At 39.8% G+C, this 15225-nt stretch overlaps 1 protein-coding gene across 4 annotated transcripts in view; it reads left to right on the top strand.

Annotated features, from left to right (window-relative positions):
- The window catches only part of LOC146395835 (uncharacterized), an 811516-nt gene that overhangs the window by 700582 nt on the left and 95709 nt on the right, over positions 1 to 15225 (top strand). For 2 of the 4 annotated variants that reach the window (XM_084999816.1, XM_084999815.1), the window contains exon 4: positions 233 to 314. In XM_084999816.1, coding sequence (XP_084855942.1) covers positions 233 to 314 — 82 coding nt within the window. Of the gene's footprint in view, positions 1 to 232; positions 3473 to 15225 lie in introns of those variants that run through there. The other 2 variants (XM_084999814.1, XM_084999813.1) reach the window with 2 other exon arrangements.

Below are 15225 nucleotides of genomic sequence, written 5' to 3'. Positions count from 1 at the left end.
CAGTATTATTTACATCCTTAGGCATCTCCATTAAAAAACAGACAAACAAAATGGAAGCAGTGAGTCCTAGGTTTAAGAAAAAAATCGTTAGTAAAGATTGATGGTGATCAAATATATACGTTTTGTCTTTAGGGAGTTTTATTGCTGAAAACTCTAAGTCTTAGTATCGAGAAACGTTTGTGACTCTTCAGGATGTAAAGCAAAGCTGAGACATCCAGTGTTCTCTTGGCAGGAAGCAGCGGGGAGCACCTGATAGACCCAGAAGAGTGTGTTTTCCACCATCTGCTGCACATGCCAAGGAGGAAAGTGGAAAGGTAAGACCTCTGCGGCTGGCAGACCCCGGTCTTCTGGTGGTGAGCATCCAGCATAAGCAGAGCATATTCTCCACTCCTGCAGGGTCTCCCCATGGTATTTTAGAATTTCCTTGGACTGGTGATATTTGCGTATTGTGCTTCTCTCCCCTTTCCAAAAGGGAGTGTTTACAGTTTCTGTTCTGTTCCTGCCAGTGGTGTGTTTGCCAAGGAGGTTACTTTTCCTTTTGGTTCGGGCTACGTTATCAAGAGCTGTATCCATGGACTATCATGAGAACAAAGTACATGGTTCAGACCTCAGACTCTGACCTTGATACCATGGTGCGACAGGATTTATGATGACCCTTGGGAACAGGATGAGTGTATCTCACATAGAGGAAGCATTCTAACCATACCTGGTGTTCAGAAAGCCACACATACCACCTTGTATCACTATTGCTCACAAAAAACTTCATTTCTCTTTTTCTGGGTTTGTAATTGTACCTCTCATCCTTTTGCAAAATTAAGGAGGTAACGTCATATGTCGACCAATGAAATATGAATAAAAGTGACCGAGTCTTTTCTGGGCAGCAGTGTTAAAAGACAAGGAACAATTCACCGTAACAGGTGGGTACACTGAGTGAGGTGACTCCCCTGTCAGCATAAGCCTTGATGACAAGGATGAAGAGAACTCTCCCATCACGCTACATGAGCCATGCAGGGTGAGTGAAGTTCAGGAGGACCTCACCTGTCATGATAAATAAACTCACATTATGTGTATATCACATGCAAAGAAGACATAATGCAGGCATTATGATCACAGGTGGAAATATAGTTGTAGCAGATGCCAGATACACACACACACACACACACACACACACACACACAGACTTATTTTAAGGAATTGGTTCCTGTGATTGTGAGATTTTATGAGTGAAAAATCTGTAGGGCAGGGCAGCAGGCTGGAGACAGAGGGAAGGGTAGATATTCAAGCAAAGTTTATAGGCAGCATTTCTTGTTCCTCTGGAGGAGTTCAGTATTAAATTCAGTTTTTTTCCTCTTAAGGCTCACCCACGTTTTAAATGATAATCCGTACTTTTTTTTTTGTCTTTTGTCTTTTTAGGGCTGCACCCACGGCATAATGGAGGTTCCCAGGCTAGGGGTCTAATCGGTGCTGTAGCTGCTGGCCTACACCACAGCCACAGCAATGCCAGATCTGAGCAATGTCTGTGACCTACACCACAGCTCACGGCAATGCTGGATCCTTGACCCACTGAGTGAGGTCAGGGATCGAACACTCAACCTCATGGTTCCTAGTTGGGTTTGTTAACCACTGAGCCACGACGGGAACTCTGAGGATAATCTATACTCTCAAGTCCACTGATTTAAATGTTAATCACGTCTAATCAATGCCTTCACAGCAACGTTTTGGCTGCTGTCTGATGGAATGTCGGGGAATCATAGTCTAGCTAAGGTGGCACCTACATGGATCATCACAGGGACAGAGTGGGACACATCTCTTTGAGATTCAGTGTTTTTGCCCCTTTCCTCTGTTGTAACAAACATGTGAGGTAAAGGATAGTTGGTTCTGGGAGGTAAAATGTTTCTACGCAGAAGCAACACATAATCCCAGGGATAATTTCTATCAACCTCCATGTGGCAGCTCATAGGAGAAAAGCTAGGAAGCTTCCCTCTCCACCCCTGGGTGCAGATGGCCCGTTAGGGTGACCGTGATCCAGGATCTGTTGTTATAATATGCCACTTTCTATTCTTCCTGTGGGAAGACTGAATGCCAAAGAGCTGACTGTCCCCCCAGAAGTGCTATCTTTTCATGAGTGTCTGTCTTTTAAAAGATGCCATTGGTGAGTAACTGTTGTGGCTCCGTGAGTTAAGAGCCTGACTAGTATCCATGAGTATGCAGGTTCGATCCCTGGCCTTGCCCATTGGGTTAAGGATCAGGTGCTGCCACAAGCTGCAGCATAGGTTGCAGATGCAGCTTGGATCCTGAATTGCTATGGCTGTGTTGTAGGCCAGCAACTGTAGCTCCAATTGGACCTCTAGCCTGGGAACTTCCATATGCTGCAGGTGCAGCTGTAAAAAGGGAAAAAGGTAAAAAAATGTGCAGCTTTTTTATGTGAAAAAAGAAGGCAAGGTTAAAAGTATGACTGGGTCACTTTGTTGTATAGCATAAAATATCACAGCCTTGTAAATTAACTATACTTCAATAAAATGTAAAGGCAAAATTTATGTTGTTAGGGGATAACAAATTGATGGTAAAAAGTTGAAAAAATTAGTGAAGGAATTTTTTACCGACTGTTTAATATATGCTTGGCAAGGTGCTATATACTAAACATACTTTATTTTATTTATATATTCAGAGCAATCTTGTGAGCTAAAAACTTAAATTCTGTCAACATTAGAAGTACCTCATGTCTTTGGGAAAGAGCTCACCTTATTCGATGTGATTGTGGTAGGTTAGAAACTTGAGGACAATGAGAGTTAGTTATAGGTAGAAAGTTTTAATGTATACAATCTCTTATTGAAGGAAATGCCCAGTATTCCCAGGTCCCTGTTGTCAGTCTGCCCTTGCCCTCCATGTGGGGGAGTTTCATCAGCTGTATGAACAGTTTTCTCAAGAGCTGGTGGGACATGATCCTGTGCTTGGAGAAAGGTAGAAGAGCTCATTTCCTACTCACATCATTTTTTTGAGGCCCTGGTCACTATAAGATATGCTTTTATCTAGTTTTTATAAAAATGATACAGCAAAAGTCATGGCTAAAACATTTGAGCAGCAGATTTAAAGATGGCACCTGTTATTTTTCCTTGTCACGTCTGTTGGTGAAGATGAGCATGGTGTAACTCACCTGAGAACTCTATATGGTCATGGTGTGTCGGCCTCAGCTGCCTTCAATGAAAAGAGAGAATCAGAACATGATGAGGTCAGAGATCTTCAGGTATCTTGTCAGGAGGTCCCTGAGGGACTCCCTGATTTTTACATAAAGACCCAATAATCCTGATGACACTGTCACTCATCCAAAGTCTCTCAGGATGCCTGTGACAGATCCATAATCCAATTAGGCCAGACCATCCCAAACTGTCAAAAAGAAAATACTTCTACTTGGGAATATTTGGGAGGTGATTGTGAGAACACACATTTAAGGGGACATTGGAGAAAAAAAAAATACATGATTTTAAGAGCTAGAGGTGATTGGAAATGATGCCTTGTGAACTGAGGCAAGGACATGTAGGGTCCATTTTAAGAGAGAAAGTGAGTCCAGGGATCAAGAATAAGATTGTTTGGGGAGGATGAGATTCTGCAGGAAGACAGGTAAAAGTACATCAAGTCACAGTTAGACAGGGTCTTAGGTACCAGCATAAGGTGTCAGGGTTTTATACTTCCTGCCCTGAGGAGACCGTGCAGACTCTTGTACCAGGAGTTTCATGTGAGTTGATCTGGGCAGAAGGAGGGAGTCTTCTAACAAGATTAGGCAAGGTTCCATCCAGATTTGAAAAAGCCAGAGACAGTTGCAGCAGTTAGCCAACCTTCACAAAAATTATGCAAGAGGCAGAGAATTAAGGCAGATTGATACAGTTGAGACAGAGGTGCAGTGTAAAAAAAATCATGACTAAAATACAACAGAAGAAAAAAAAACTGATCTCAGCAGAGACAGGAAGTTAGGGTAAGCAGCGCCCAGGTAACTGAAAAGGCAGAGTGTCATCATAAAAAGCATGGTCTTTGTGGTCCATCTGTCCATGAACAAGTCCTCTTCTTCTATCCTGAATTTGGATCTGTTATACTTCCTGCTTCACCTCCATGCCATTTTGTCCTGTGAAATAGCACCACATATACTATGTACCTCTAGGGATGGTATGCTAATTCAGATAAAATATTTAACATGCTGAGAACAGTACCTGACATAGAAGTATTTTTAAGGGACTTGCCAGTAAAAGGACCTTGCCCATAGTAGGAACTCAAACCTCTTTGGAAAAAATGAACTTTTTTTGCTGTCCTTGCTGTCCTTCAGCCCAAACTATTTAATTGCCAAAATATGTTCATCTATGGACCCTAATATTCTGTGAGGCACCAGCTCAGGTCTTGTGTGAGAGTTGATATAAAACAGTCCCAGTCTCCTTTGCTTTTCACCTAAGTTATTGTGTTATTTTTGCTGAATATGGGAATGACAAGGGTTTAGCGTCAGGCTAGAAGTTATTTATCGAGCATATACTATGTCTGGAGAATCTGAACATTCATTCTCACACTGGAGTAGAGGGATGATGATTTTAAATGACTTAACAAATGGGAAACAGAGGTGTGGAAAGGTTTAGTTAAACATCCAGAGTCACCTACTTCATAAAAGTTGGAGTTTTGGAAGCAAGCTTCAAACCCATATCTGTCTGCCTCAACACCTCTATTCATGGTCACTGATCAGACTTCCAGCAGAGCCAGCTGGGCCTGGAATTCATGGTCTTCCAGTGGCCATTCAATTTGTTGTCCATTAAATTGCTTATCTTAAGAGAAACAGTAAGTTCTTGTAGTGGCTCAGTAGGTTAAGAACCCGAGTAGTATCCATGAAGATGTGGATTCTATCCCTGGCCTTGCTCAGTGGGTTAAGGATCTGTCATAGGTCGCGGATGTTGCTTGGATCTGGCGTTGCTGTGGCTGTAGTATAGGCTGGTGGCTATGGCTCCGATTTGATCCCTAGCCTGGGAACTTCCATATGCTGTGGGTGAGGCCCTAAAAAGATAAAGAAAGAAAAAAAGAAAGAAAGAAACATGTGATGTGTATTTTCTTACATTATTTGTGTATCTTCATGGAGAGTCCTTTGGCAATTCAAAGCCACCTGATTTGATAGTGGAAGCAGGAATAAGCTGTCCGTGTGTGTGTGTGTGTGTGTGTGTGTGTTATGTATGTATATATAAACAACTTTTTTTCTCTTCATAGAGAGGCATGAGCACAAAAAAAAAAAAAAAAAAATAACAGATAACACTTCCAGAATGGAATAACCCATTCTGTTATACCCTGCTTTGTAAATTAATTGACCAGATTTATCATTACTCTTCTAGTTTATTCGGTGAGGGCTTTGGTTTGGAAATCTGTCACAGTGACAGGGTGGACTCAGGTGGCCACAGTTTCACCAACCCAACAGCCCCAAGGAACTCAGGAATTTTGTCATGTAGCAAGGCGCCTCTGAGCACAGCTCCAGATGCAAACCAGAAAGTTGGCCTGAGTCCTCCTTGTCAGCAAGTCAGCTGGTCCATTCCCTGCCTGCTCCCAAATCCCAACTTTACAGGTTGAAACTTTGTGGCATTTTGTCTGAAATAAGATGAGTAAGGCTGCCTAGACAGTCTGGTCTTCACTCTGGCATTTTAGTTGGATGTTAGGCACTGTTCTTGTACAGATTGAAAAGTCGCATCTGTCACTCCTGGGGGGAAAAAAAAAAGATCCTGGGAGTAATTTTGCTTATGAGCAGAGACCATGTCTAGAGAACTAAATACTACTTTCTGAACCTCGAACTTTAAACATGTGCATGATATCTTAGCATTTACAGAAATGGTGGGAAAATATTTGGAGACCTGAAGGTTAGCCTGCCCCTCAGTTGACACTAATTACAGCACATGATTCCCTGGATAAACTGTAGATGTGAGGAAGAGGAGGAAATTGCCAACCCAACCACGCAACGAGTGGAGAACCAGCGTTCCTTTACTCAGGAGAGCTGTTTTGAAACATAAAGTCTTGCCTTTACATTTTCCCCCAGTATCTTCATTTTTTAACATTTTTTGGTAGATTGTAAAGATACTTTATTGGTCTAAATGCAGGGCTATTTTTTAAATGCCTCTGTTTGGCCTTGGTACTAGGACACTAAGGAAAGGTGGTGAAATCTTGAACTTTTCTTGGGAGATACTGTAACATGTAAGTGTGATGTTCAATTGATTCTCCTACATCTGTTCCTGGGCTTCAATTAAATGGCAGATGCCACTGATGTGTACAAGGCAGATGAGCATCATTGGACATAAGGTGGTGGCCACAGGTAATTGGGATGAAGTTTTCCCACTGAGAGTAACAGAAGGGCTGACCTCATAGTATTGTTGAGAGGGCTTAATGTGTCTGTGCTCATAAAGGTTTGAGGTCAATTTTGAATTCATGATGAAACTCCATAGGTACGTAGCCCCATGGCCATCTTTTTGAAAATTGGTACTGTAGATAATTTCATTTACTCCCTGCCCCCCCTTTTTGTCTTTTGTCTTTTTAGGGCCTAACCTGCAGCATATGGAGGTTCCCAGGATAAGGGTCTAATTGGAGCTGTTGCTGCCAGCCCATGCCAGAGCACAGCAATGCTGGATCTGAGCCATGTCTGCGACCTACAGCACAGCTCATGGCAATGCTGGATCCTCAACCCACTAAGAGAGGCCAGGGATTCAACCCGCAACCTCATGGTTCCCAGTTGGACTTGTTTCCGCTGCACCATGATGGGAACTCCATACTGTCCCCCTTTTAAATTGCCAGATTTTTTAAAAAGTGCAGATGAATCGACAGGCTTCAGTGGCAGCACCCAAAACGCTGTGGTCATTGTTCAGACTTCAATGTTGTCACACCCGCAGAGAGGCAAGGAGGACCGTGTTGGCTATGACACAGTGACCCAGATGCAGAGCTCTTTTTGCCTCACTTGCCATCCTCCACACTGCCTCCCCATTCAGTAGTAACAAAATGAAATTTATAGTAGACTCCCATCAAAAAACAAAATCAAATCCTGAAGTCTGGGGCTGCAGGTAAATGAAATTTGCATTTATTCATAGGTCATGATCAAATAAAAATGTTATTTCACAAAGCATGTATTTCAAATACATGTATGAAATATTAAAAAGGTAATTTCCAGGCTCTGTTTATTAAAAATCCCCCACTCTCTTGAAGCCATCTCTGTCATACCCACGATTTCTTTGTATTTGTGATTGAATGACAACTCTTTACTTCGTATAATTAGTTTTCTTTCTTTCTGCACTTATGTGTCACAGTTTCTAATACTTTTCCTATGAATGATCTCTCCTATTCAGGATGTTTTTCTGATTAATCTGGTGATCATCTTATACCTGATGAACTTGCTGAACTCTAACTTGTTTTCAATGTTTGTCTGATGATTCTCTTGCTTTTTCTCTAACAATAAGCACGTTGTGTATGCAAAATGACAGTTGTTGATCCCCTCTATTCTAGCCTGGGATCCTATAAAGCAGCATCCAATGCAATGGCTTATGTGCTGATAACTTATCAGAGAGGACAATTCCAGAAATAGGATTGAGGGCCAGGGAGGGGGAAGCACAGGAGGGAGACTCAGTCAAGTAGCTGTTTCCAAGTGCAACCCAATGCTAATACTTGGCTTTGTTTACCAAGAAGTCATTTGCATTGCATTTTAGGGCAGTGCATGCAGAGGAAGAAAGGGAGAAACATGAACCCATTGGCTCCCACCTCTTTGCCAAAGATTTACACCAATATACATTAACTCCCTTGAACTTACAAATTTCACCTCCGTGGGAACCAACCAAGCTTCAAGCACTATTATAACCAGTAAAGGAAGAGAGAGGACTCTACTTTGGGTAAACAGGAAGGCCTTCCGCAGCTGTGTTTTGAGTTAAAATTGCTTAAATCACAGGCAAGTCCATCCCCAGCAATGTCTGGAAGAAGCTATAGGTAAGGAAAGCCAAGAAAATGTGATGTGGTACTGGATGTGTCTGACAAAGCCCCTCAGGAACTCCACTCATATCCTTTCTGTGTGCATTATAACTGGCCCCCTGGTTGCAATATGGTGTTTCCACAGGTTTGAGAATGGATGCTGTCACTTGTTCTTTGAGAAGAGATTTAAAAGTCCAGTTTGTCATGGAGGCTCCTTCAATATGGCAGCCAGATGTAGACTTTGCAAAGATTTCATCCAGATGGAGAATGCTACAAGCTAGAGGTTGTAACTGCTATTCAGACTCTATCCCTTCAACACACTTTAGTTTTCCCAAATCATTGGCCAGTACTTTGGTAGATCTTGGTGGCTGAAATGGAAGAATAAGGAAAATTCCATAGATCTCTTTGAGAGAAGCTGGAGGAGAATTTGGTCACATACTTGCTGTGACATTGCAGAGAGCTTTTGGTCTGTGGACCAATTTTAATCTAGAAACTTGGTGAAGAACCATGATTGTCCATTTGTCAACTAGTACCAGCCATCAGTTCACCAGCCTGTGTAGGACCTAACAGCACAGAGAAGTTCCATCTATCTATCTGTCTGTCTGTCTATCCATCCATCTCTCTACCTATCATATCTATCTATCATCTCTCTCTCCCTAACTGGCTTTCTCTCTTAACCACGAAAACACTATGATCAAGGAACCATTGCTGACACAGTAGTCTTCCTCAACATTATAATGATTACACCTGTCTTGTCTCAGAAGGCACTGGGTGTTGCATTGCCATTATGGAATGCTGTCACCCTCCTGGCCACATAGAACTCAGTCTATGGCAGTACATTTACAGTCACCTTTGCCTACAGGAAATAGCCTCCATTTGCTCAAAAACCTTATTACTTCCTTTAGGAGTATATTTCTTATTTCCCTAGTAAAGGGAGGGTCCTTGGACCCTCTTGAGGAACTTGTTGGTTGTAGTTTCTCAATTTTTATGTAGTAAGTCTATTACAACATTCTCATCTCTCTGAGACTACTGCGATTTCCATCAATATTATGCCAGGAAATTTCTGGCATGTTTACTTTATTAACCAGGCAAGTCCTTGTGTGTCAGAGATGGTTCATGGAGCCAGCTCAACAAACTATCAGGACCACATTTTGGTGCACTTGCCAGAATCCTGAGACCTTGACCATGTCCCCATGACCTGTATACCCCATACCAATAAGTGCCACATATTTAGTATGTCTCTAACCTTCAGGTAAACACCAGTAGCATCCAGCCTCAGGACTTTACATGCTCCTATTCCTGTTGGTATCAGTTAGCCAGCTTCTTCAATTTCCTTGGCCATATAGCTATTTCCTCCTTGGGTAGAAACTGCAATCCCCCTCTCTGAATGAGTTGGGACCTGCTTCTGGTTTTTTCCAAGAAGTAGTGAGGAACAAGGCAGCAAAGCTTGAGGAAAGTCTATGTCTTTGGAACACACCTTGATGTCTCTTTACTCGTTATGTCATCTCTTGCTAAATGAGGCTACTTTTCTTTGGCAGAAAATCAATAGAGCATGCTCCTACCAGTCAGAAGTTTCAGGAGCTTCTCAGGATAAATGTTCCCCAGGCTCATCCTCCTAAATATCCCTCTCCTAGCAGCCAGGACTCCAGTCTTCATCCCTGGGCTCCGACTCCAGTTTTGGAGGGTGATGGCACTATGCAGGGAGCCTCCTTTGATGCCTTTCCTCTACATTCACCATTATATCCTGGGCATGGATTTTAGCATCATCTGCTCTGCTCCCACAGAGGTAAAACTCTGTGAGTCATGAAAAGTCCCTTAGATGTCATAATATCCCTGGAGTTGGATGTTGACTACTCTAAACCTATCATTTCATTTTTCTTCTGTCAAAGATTCCCAGTATAGCTGATATAAACCAGCTCATTCCAACTGCTCTCATTGTTTTCATCCCTCCCCATGCTGTTCAGGTACCATGGCTACTCTAAATGATGATGCTTCACTTTTCCACAACTAACCACAGATAAAAGCCTTAATAATTGCAAAAAATAATAATTGCAACACTGCTGAAACCAGCAGTTACTACCACCACATGTGACCCATGATTTGGGTTGTATGTATTGTTGACACTTAAATAACACAGCTACAAAATCCCCACTTGACAGTCCATGTTCTAAGGCTGAACGTTAACTTCTTTAGTTTCTTGGGAGGAATCTCAGACAGAGGCTGGTGTGCTGGTCCTTCCCTAAGGAATATAATCTCAAGAAGAGGAAGTAAACAAGGATAGTATCAAGGAAAAGAATGTAGAAGCAATGAATTAGCTAATGCTAATTGTAACTGTTGGCTTGATTTAATGCAACATCTTCGTGAAATAGAGTGAACTGCATCTCTAGAGAGACTGACTGAAGAAGAAAAAGGGTAGAATTTATCTTCTGGTTGCTGCATCTCATTAGTCAACACTTTGCCCATGGGTCACGAAATAGTCTGTAGTTCTGAGTTTCACAACCATGGCGCCAAGTAAGGGTTCCATCATAGCCTAGCTTGGGCATCAGTAGGAAACTGTGGGGAAGGACACCACAGGATGCAGCTTGGGCAAGAATGAGGTTGCATCAGAGAGAATTTGGTTGGAGTTCACACAAAATTGGTCACTGTGACAGTGGCTGGAACATAAGACAGAAATGGCTGGGAAGGCAAGGGTGCATACACCTATCAATTTGTAAACTTCCTTTGCATCTTTTTTCTCTAGTTTTTTTCTGGCTTTACTTTTCTAGTCTAACCCTTAGCAGTATGTTGGATGATAATAGTAACAGTATGTTCTTTGTTCAAAATAATAAAGGAAGCACAACCAAATTGTTTCTGTGGTATATGAGGTTTGCTGTAAGATTTTTGTACATACTTTTTTCCACATAAGGCAGTTTCTATTTGTCCATATTCACATATTATATATTAATTTCAATTTTAAAATTTACCAATTTCATGTGCCTATTCAGATAATTATGTGATTTTTAATATAGTTGATTGAATTGATGAATTAAATTGTTGGATTTTTCTGAAGCTACTTGCATTTCTGGAATAGGTTTATGTTGATTGTGATGGTTTTTAATGTGATACTGGATTTGGTTAGATAATGTTATACTTTGGATTTGCAGAACTAGCTATGAATTTTTGCTCCTTATGTGGCTTTGTAATCAAGGTTGTATTAAATCAGTTGGGTGACTTTCATTTCAGTCTATTATGAGGAAATAAACCTTTTATGTATCAGTGGGTTTTCTCTTAATTGAGGTGTTTTTTGAGCACTCTTGTGGAAAGCCTTATATAAAGGAGTTAAACTTTTGATGGTGTGGGGCTGTGCTTTGATTCTGATTTAACATTTTTATCTGCAGTTCATCCTTTGAAGTTTTTTACTTTTGTTCACTGATTTTCACCTTAAAAAAATTTTTTTTCAAAACTTATTTCACTTAATTATGACCATCTAGCCTCTAGGTTTTATGATGAGGCTTAGCCTTCATCCTCACCATCCACTCTCCAATGACCCCTTGACCTCTACTGGCTGCCCCTTTTTCCAAGGAACCCTTTCAGCATCAATAAGAAAACAACAGCTCAGTGAGTGTTAAATATAAAACAAGTAACAATTCTTATATTGAAGAAGATTCCTGATAAGCATGTACGCTGCAGAAAAGATTTGTTGAACGTACCATCTTCCATGGGGCTTATACTGATTGATATCATTTGTTCACATAAAATTGAGAAGATACAAGTCAGAAGCAGCAGCATCAACTTCAAAAGTATGAAGTTTATTTTTAAGTCTGTGTGAAGTTATGGTTTAACCTGTTGAACAAAGAACAGATCTGGAAGAACCTCTCAGTTGCATCATCAGTTTTCATTTAGATCAAATGACTCTTCTTGTCAATTAATTCACCTCATTTGCAATTCAAAGTATGTATGGGGGTGGGTGGTGCATATATGAAAGGTCAAGAAATAGATGATAATGGACTGGCTTCAGTAGCAATGGCAGAACTGCACAGATATTTTAAAAGGTACCACTTTAATAGCAGTATTCATCAAATAAAAAAATCAGTCAGTTTACTTTTAACACAAATTTATAGAAGAAAAGCAAAGCTTTCAAAAATCCATTTGGTTAAAAATGAAAGAGCGTCAATTACTGTGAAGGCTACCATGAATTCTGCAGTTTAACCTTGAAAAATAGCATTAGTTGTTTTTAAAACATGAAAAATGTACAAAGACTTTTTGGGCGGAGAAAAACATCATAGTAAAACGTTTGTCTTACTAAATTAAGAAGGTTATGTAACATGAATACCTTTGAAATAAATTGTGATTGAAACAGATCATATCATCCAAAAAGCAACTGAAAGAAAGCATAGTTTTCAAACTTTATAAATATTCTTATGTATATTTTTCAGAGTAACTAAGCTGAAAAAATGTGTCTGATAATGCTATTTTGAATACGAGATAAGCTTATCCATATGTATGATCAATTATATTTTAGAAATAATTGAGCCTTTAAAACCTACTTTTTAAATCAAGTCTGTATCCTAGAACAATATTAAATATTTCTGTAATAAGTTCTCTAAATTTTGGTTGTGATTCATTAAAAATCAGTTGAAAATATGTAAATGGGGAAATGCCAAACTTCAGCTTCTGATACTTTGAGAAAATTGCATTTATTTAAAACAAAGCTAGCGAACAGCATGGAGGCCCAAACTATCTAGAAGATTTAATTTTGAGATCCCATAATTACTCTATGGGATAACTTGATTCATTTGAAAATAGTTCTAATTTTAGATGTATACATTTATATCCTGTACCATAATAGAATGAAAATGCAAAGGTCTGTTGGTTCTGCAGTGTCTAAATTCGGTGCAACATTTGAACGAATTATAAACAGAGAAAAAAACCTATCAGACAGGTTTTATCTTGTAAAAAAATATTTGTCAGTGGGAGGTGTCATGAATACATATAAAAGAAGAAAGACAGGCAAACTAGTGTTTCTTAAATATTTACAAATTACTCTAGTCACCATATCAGAGCCAAGAACACTCCATTCAGAGTGATTTGCTAAACTTCACATGTATCTATTGCATTGTAAAGACAGTATTTTCTCATTCAAAAATACAAACCAAAGTTGTCTACTGAAGGTGTCAGTAATTTCAAATTTGTTAGCCATAAAATGTACTTTGAGTATATTATGCTAAGTGAAATAAGTTAGAGAAAGACATACACTGTGTAATAATACTCATATGTGGAATTTTTTTTTTTTTTTTTTTTTTTTTTTTTTTTTTGCTTTTTAGGGCTGCACCCACATACATGGAGGTTCCTAGGCTATGGGTCAAATCGGAGCTACAGCTGCCAGTCTATACCACAGCCACAGCAACGCAGGATCCAAACCCCATCTCTGACCTACACCACAGCTCACAGCAACGCTGGATCCTTAACCCACTGAGTGAGGCCAGGGATTGAACCTGCAACCTTATGGTTCCTAGTTGGATTCGTTTCTGCTGCGCCACATCAGGAACTCCTCATGTGGAATTTTAAAATGTGTTAAATAGAATGGTGGTTGCCAAGGACTGAGGTATGGGGGAAATGGGGAGATGCTGGTCAAAGGGTACAAACTTTCAGTCATAAGATGAGTAAGTTCCAGAGAGTAAATATACAAGCTGTAACTGTCATTAACCATACTGTATTTTAGTCGAAAGTTGTTTTGAAAGTAGAGATTCACCATAACAACAACAACAAAGTGGTAATTATGTGAGGTAAATAATGCATTAAGTAACTATATTGTGGTAAATAATTTGCAATATACACATGTGTAACCCTCCCTTTTCTCAATAAGTCCCTGTCTAAAAAATGACACAGAAGACCGTGAGGTCACATCCTATAGGTGCTAGATCTGGAATTCCTCAGTAACTAGATTCCTTGAGGCTAAACAGCAATTTCTTTTTGGTGAAGAGGACCAATTAGCCTACTTCTATGGTGGCCACATCTTATGATCCAATCCCAAAATTTGTGTTTCCCAAACCCCCAAACATAGGCTGTCTGGATCACAGTGCCTGGTTTCAGAGGTGAAATATTTCCACCCTGGGATGCAATTTGATAATTAATGATCTCAAAGCCAAAAAATACTACCTAATCTTTTTATGGGCCTCTTCTGGACCAGCCAGAAAAGAAGAGGATGACTCTTCTTATTGAGTTCCTGCCTTCTCATGATTGATTTAAAAGAGGTTTTTACATAGGATGCAAGTCCTTTGTTAAATACATCTTGGAAAAACAATCCAGTACAATGTGGTGACCTGGGTTCTCCCTAATAGTGTGTGAGCAAATAATTGAGCAACTTCAACCACTTCACTGTCCATCCTTTCACCCTATTTGTGTCTTTGTATGGAAAATTAGTTTCTTAGGAGTTCCCGTTGTGGTGGAACGGGATTGGCAGCATCTCTGGAGCACAAGGATGTAGATCCAATCTGTGGTCTGGCACAGTGGGTTAAAGGATCCAGCATTGTTGGAGCTACCACTACAGCTCAGATTGGATCCCTGGCCTGGGAACCCCCTACTCTGCAGGCAGCCAAAAAAAAAAAAGAGAGTTGGTTTCTTGAAAACAGCGCATAGTTAAGGTATGCTTTTTCATGCGATCTGACCATCTCTGAATTTTATTGAGGTGCTTAAGCCATTTATATTTAATGTACTTATGCATATAAATGGGTTAACTCTGCCATCTTGCTCTCTGTTTTCTATTTTTTTTTTTTGAGTGTTTTTTTTTTCCTTTTTTTCTTACTCTGCTTTTTTGGTAGATTTGAGCATATTTTTATTTTTTGCTTTTAATTGGTTTATTAGCTGTAATTGTTTCCTTGTTTCATCTTATTATGTTTTAATACTAGCTACTCTAGGATTTATAGTGTACCCCTTTAACCAGTCACAATTCATCTTCAAATAACATCATACCATTTTACATACATTGTAAGATTTTATAAAAGCATATTTATATTTTCCCACTCCCACCCTTTATGCTATCCTTGTCAAACATTTTACTGTTTTTACGTGTGTTTAAATCCCATAATACATCAATCTTATTTTACACTAAGTTTTCATTCACCTTTTAGACATTTCAAAACTGGAGAGGAAAATATTTTATATTGAGCCACATTCAAAATATTTATGATGTTTTGATTAGTTAAAACTTCTCATTGCTCAAGCTTTTTCTTTCAGCTTTATTATATTCTTGTAGTGCAAGTGATGGTGATGACATCTCTAAGCTTTGCTTTG

The sequence above is a fragment of the Sus scrofa genome, chromosome 15 (assembly GCF_054392235.1).
Source record: "Sus scrofa isolate SSC_HxYL_T2T_F1_AM1 chromosome 15, Sscrofa_HxYL_maternal_Yorkshire_Landrace_v2.0, whole genome shotgun sequence".
Taxonomy (NCBI): domain Eukaryota; kingdom Metazoa; phylum Chordata; class Mammalia; order Artiodactyla; family Suidae; genus Sus; species Sus scrofa.
Note: the sequence above shows the minus strand (reverse complement) of the source record. Positions and strands in the feature narration are given on the sequence as shown.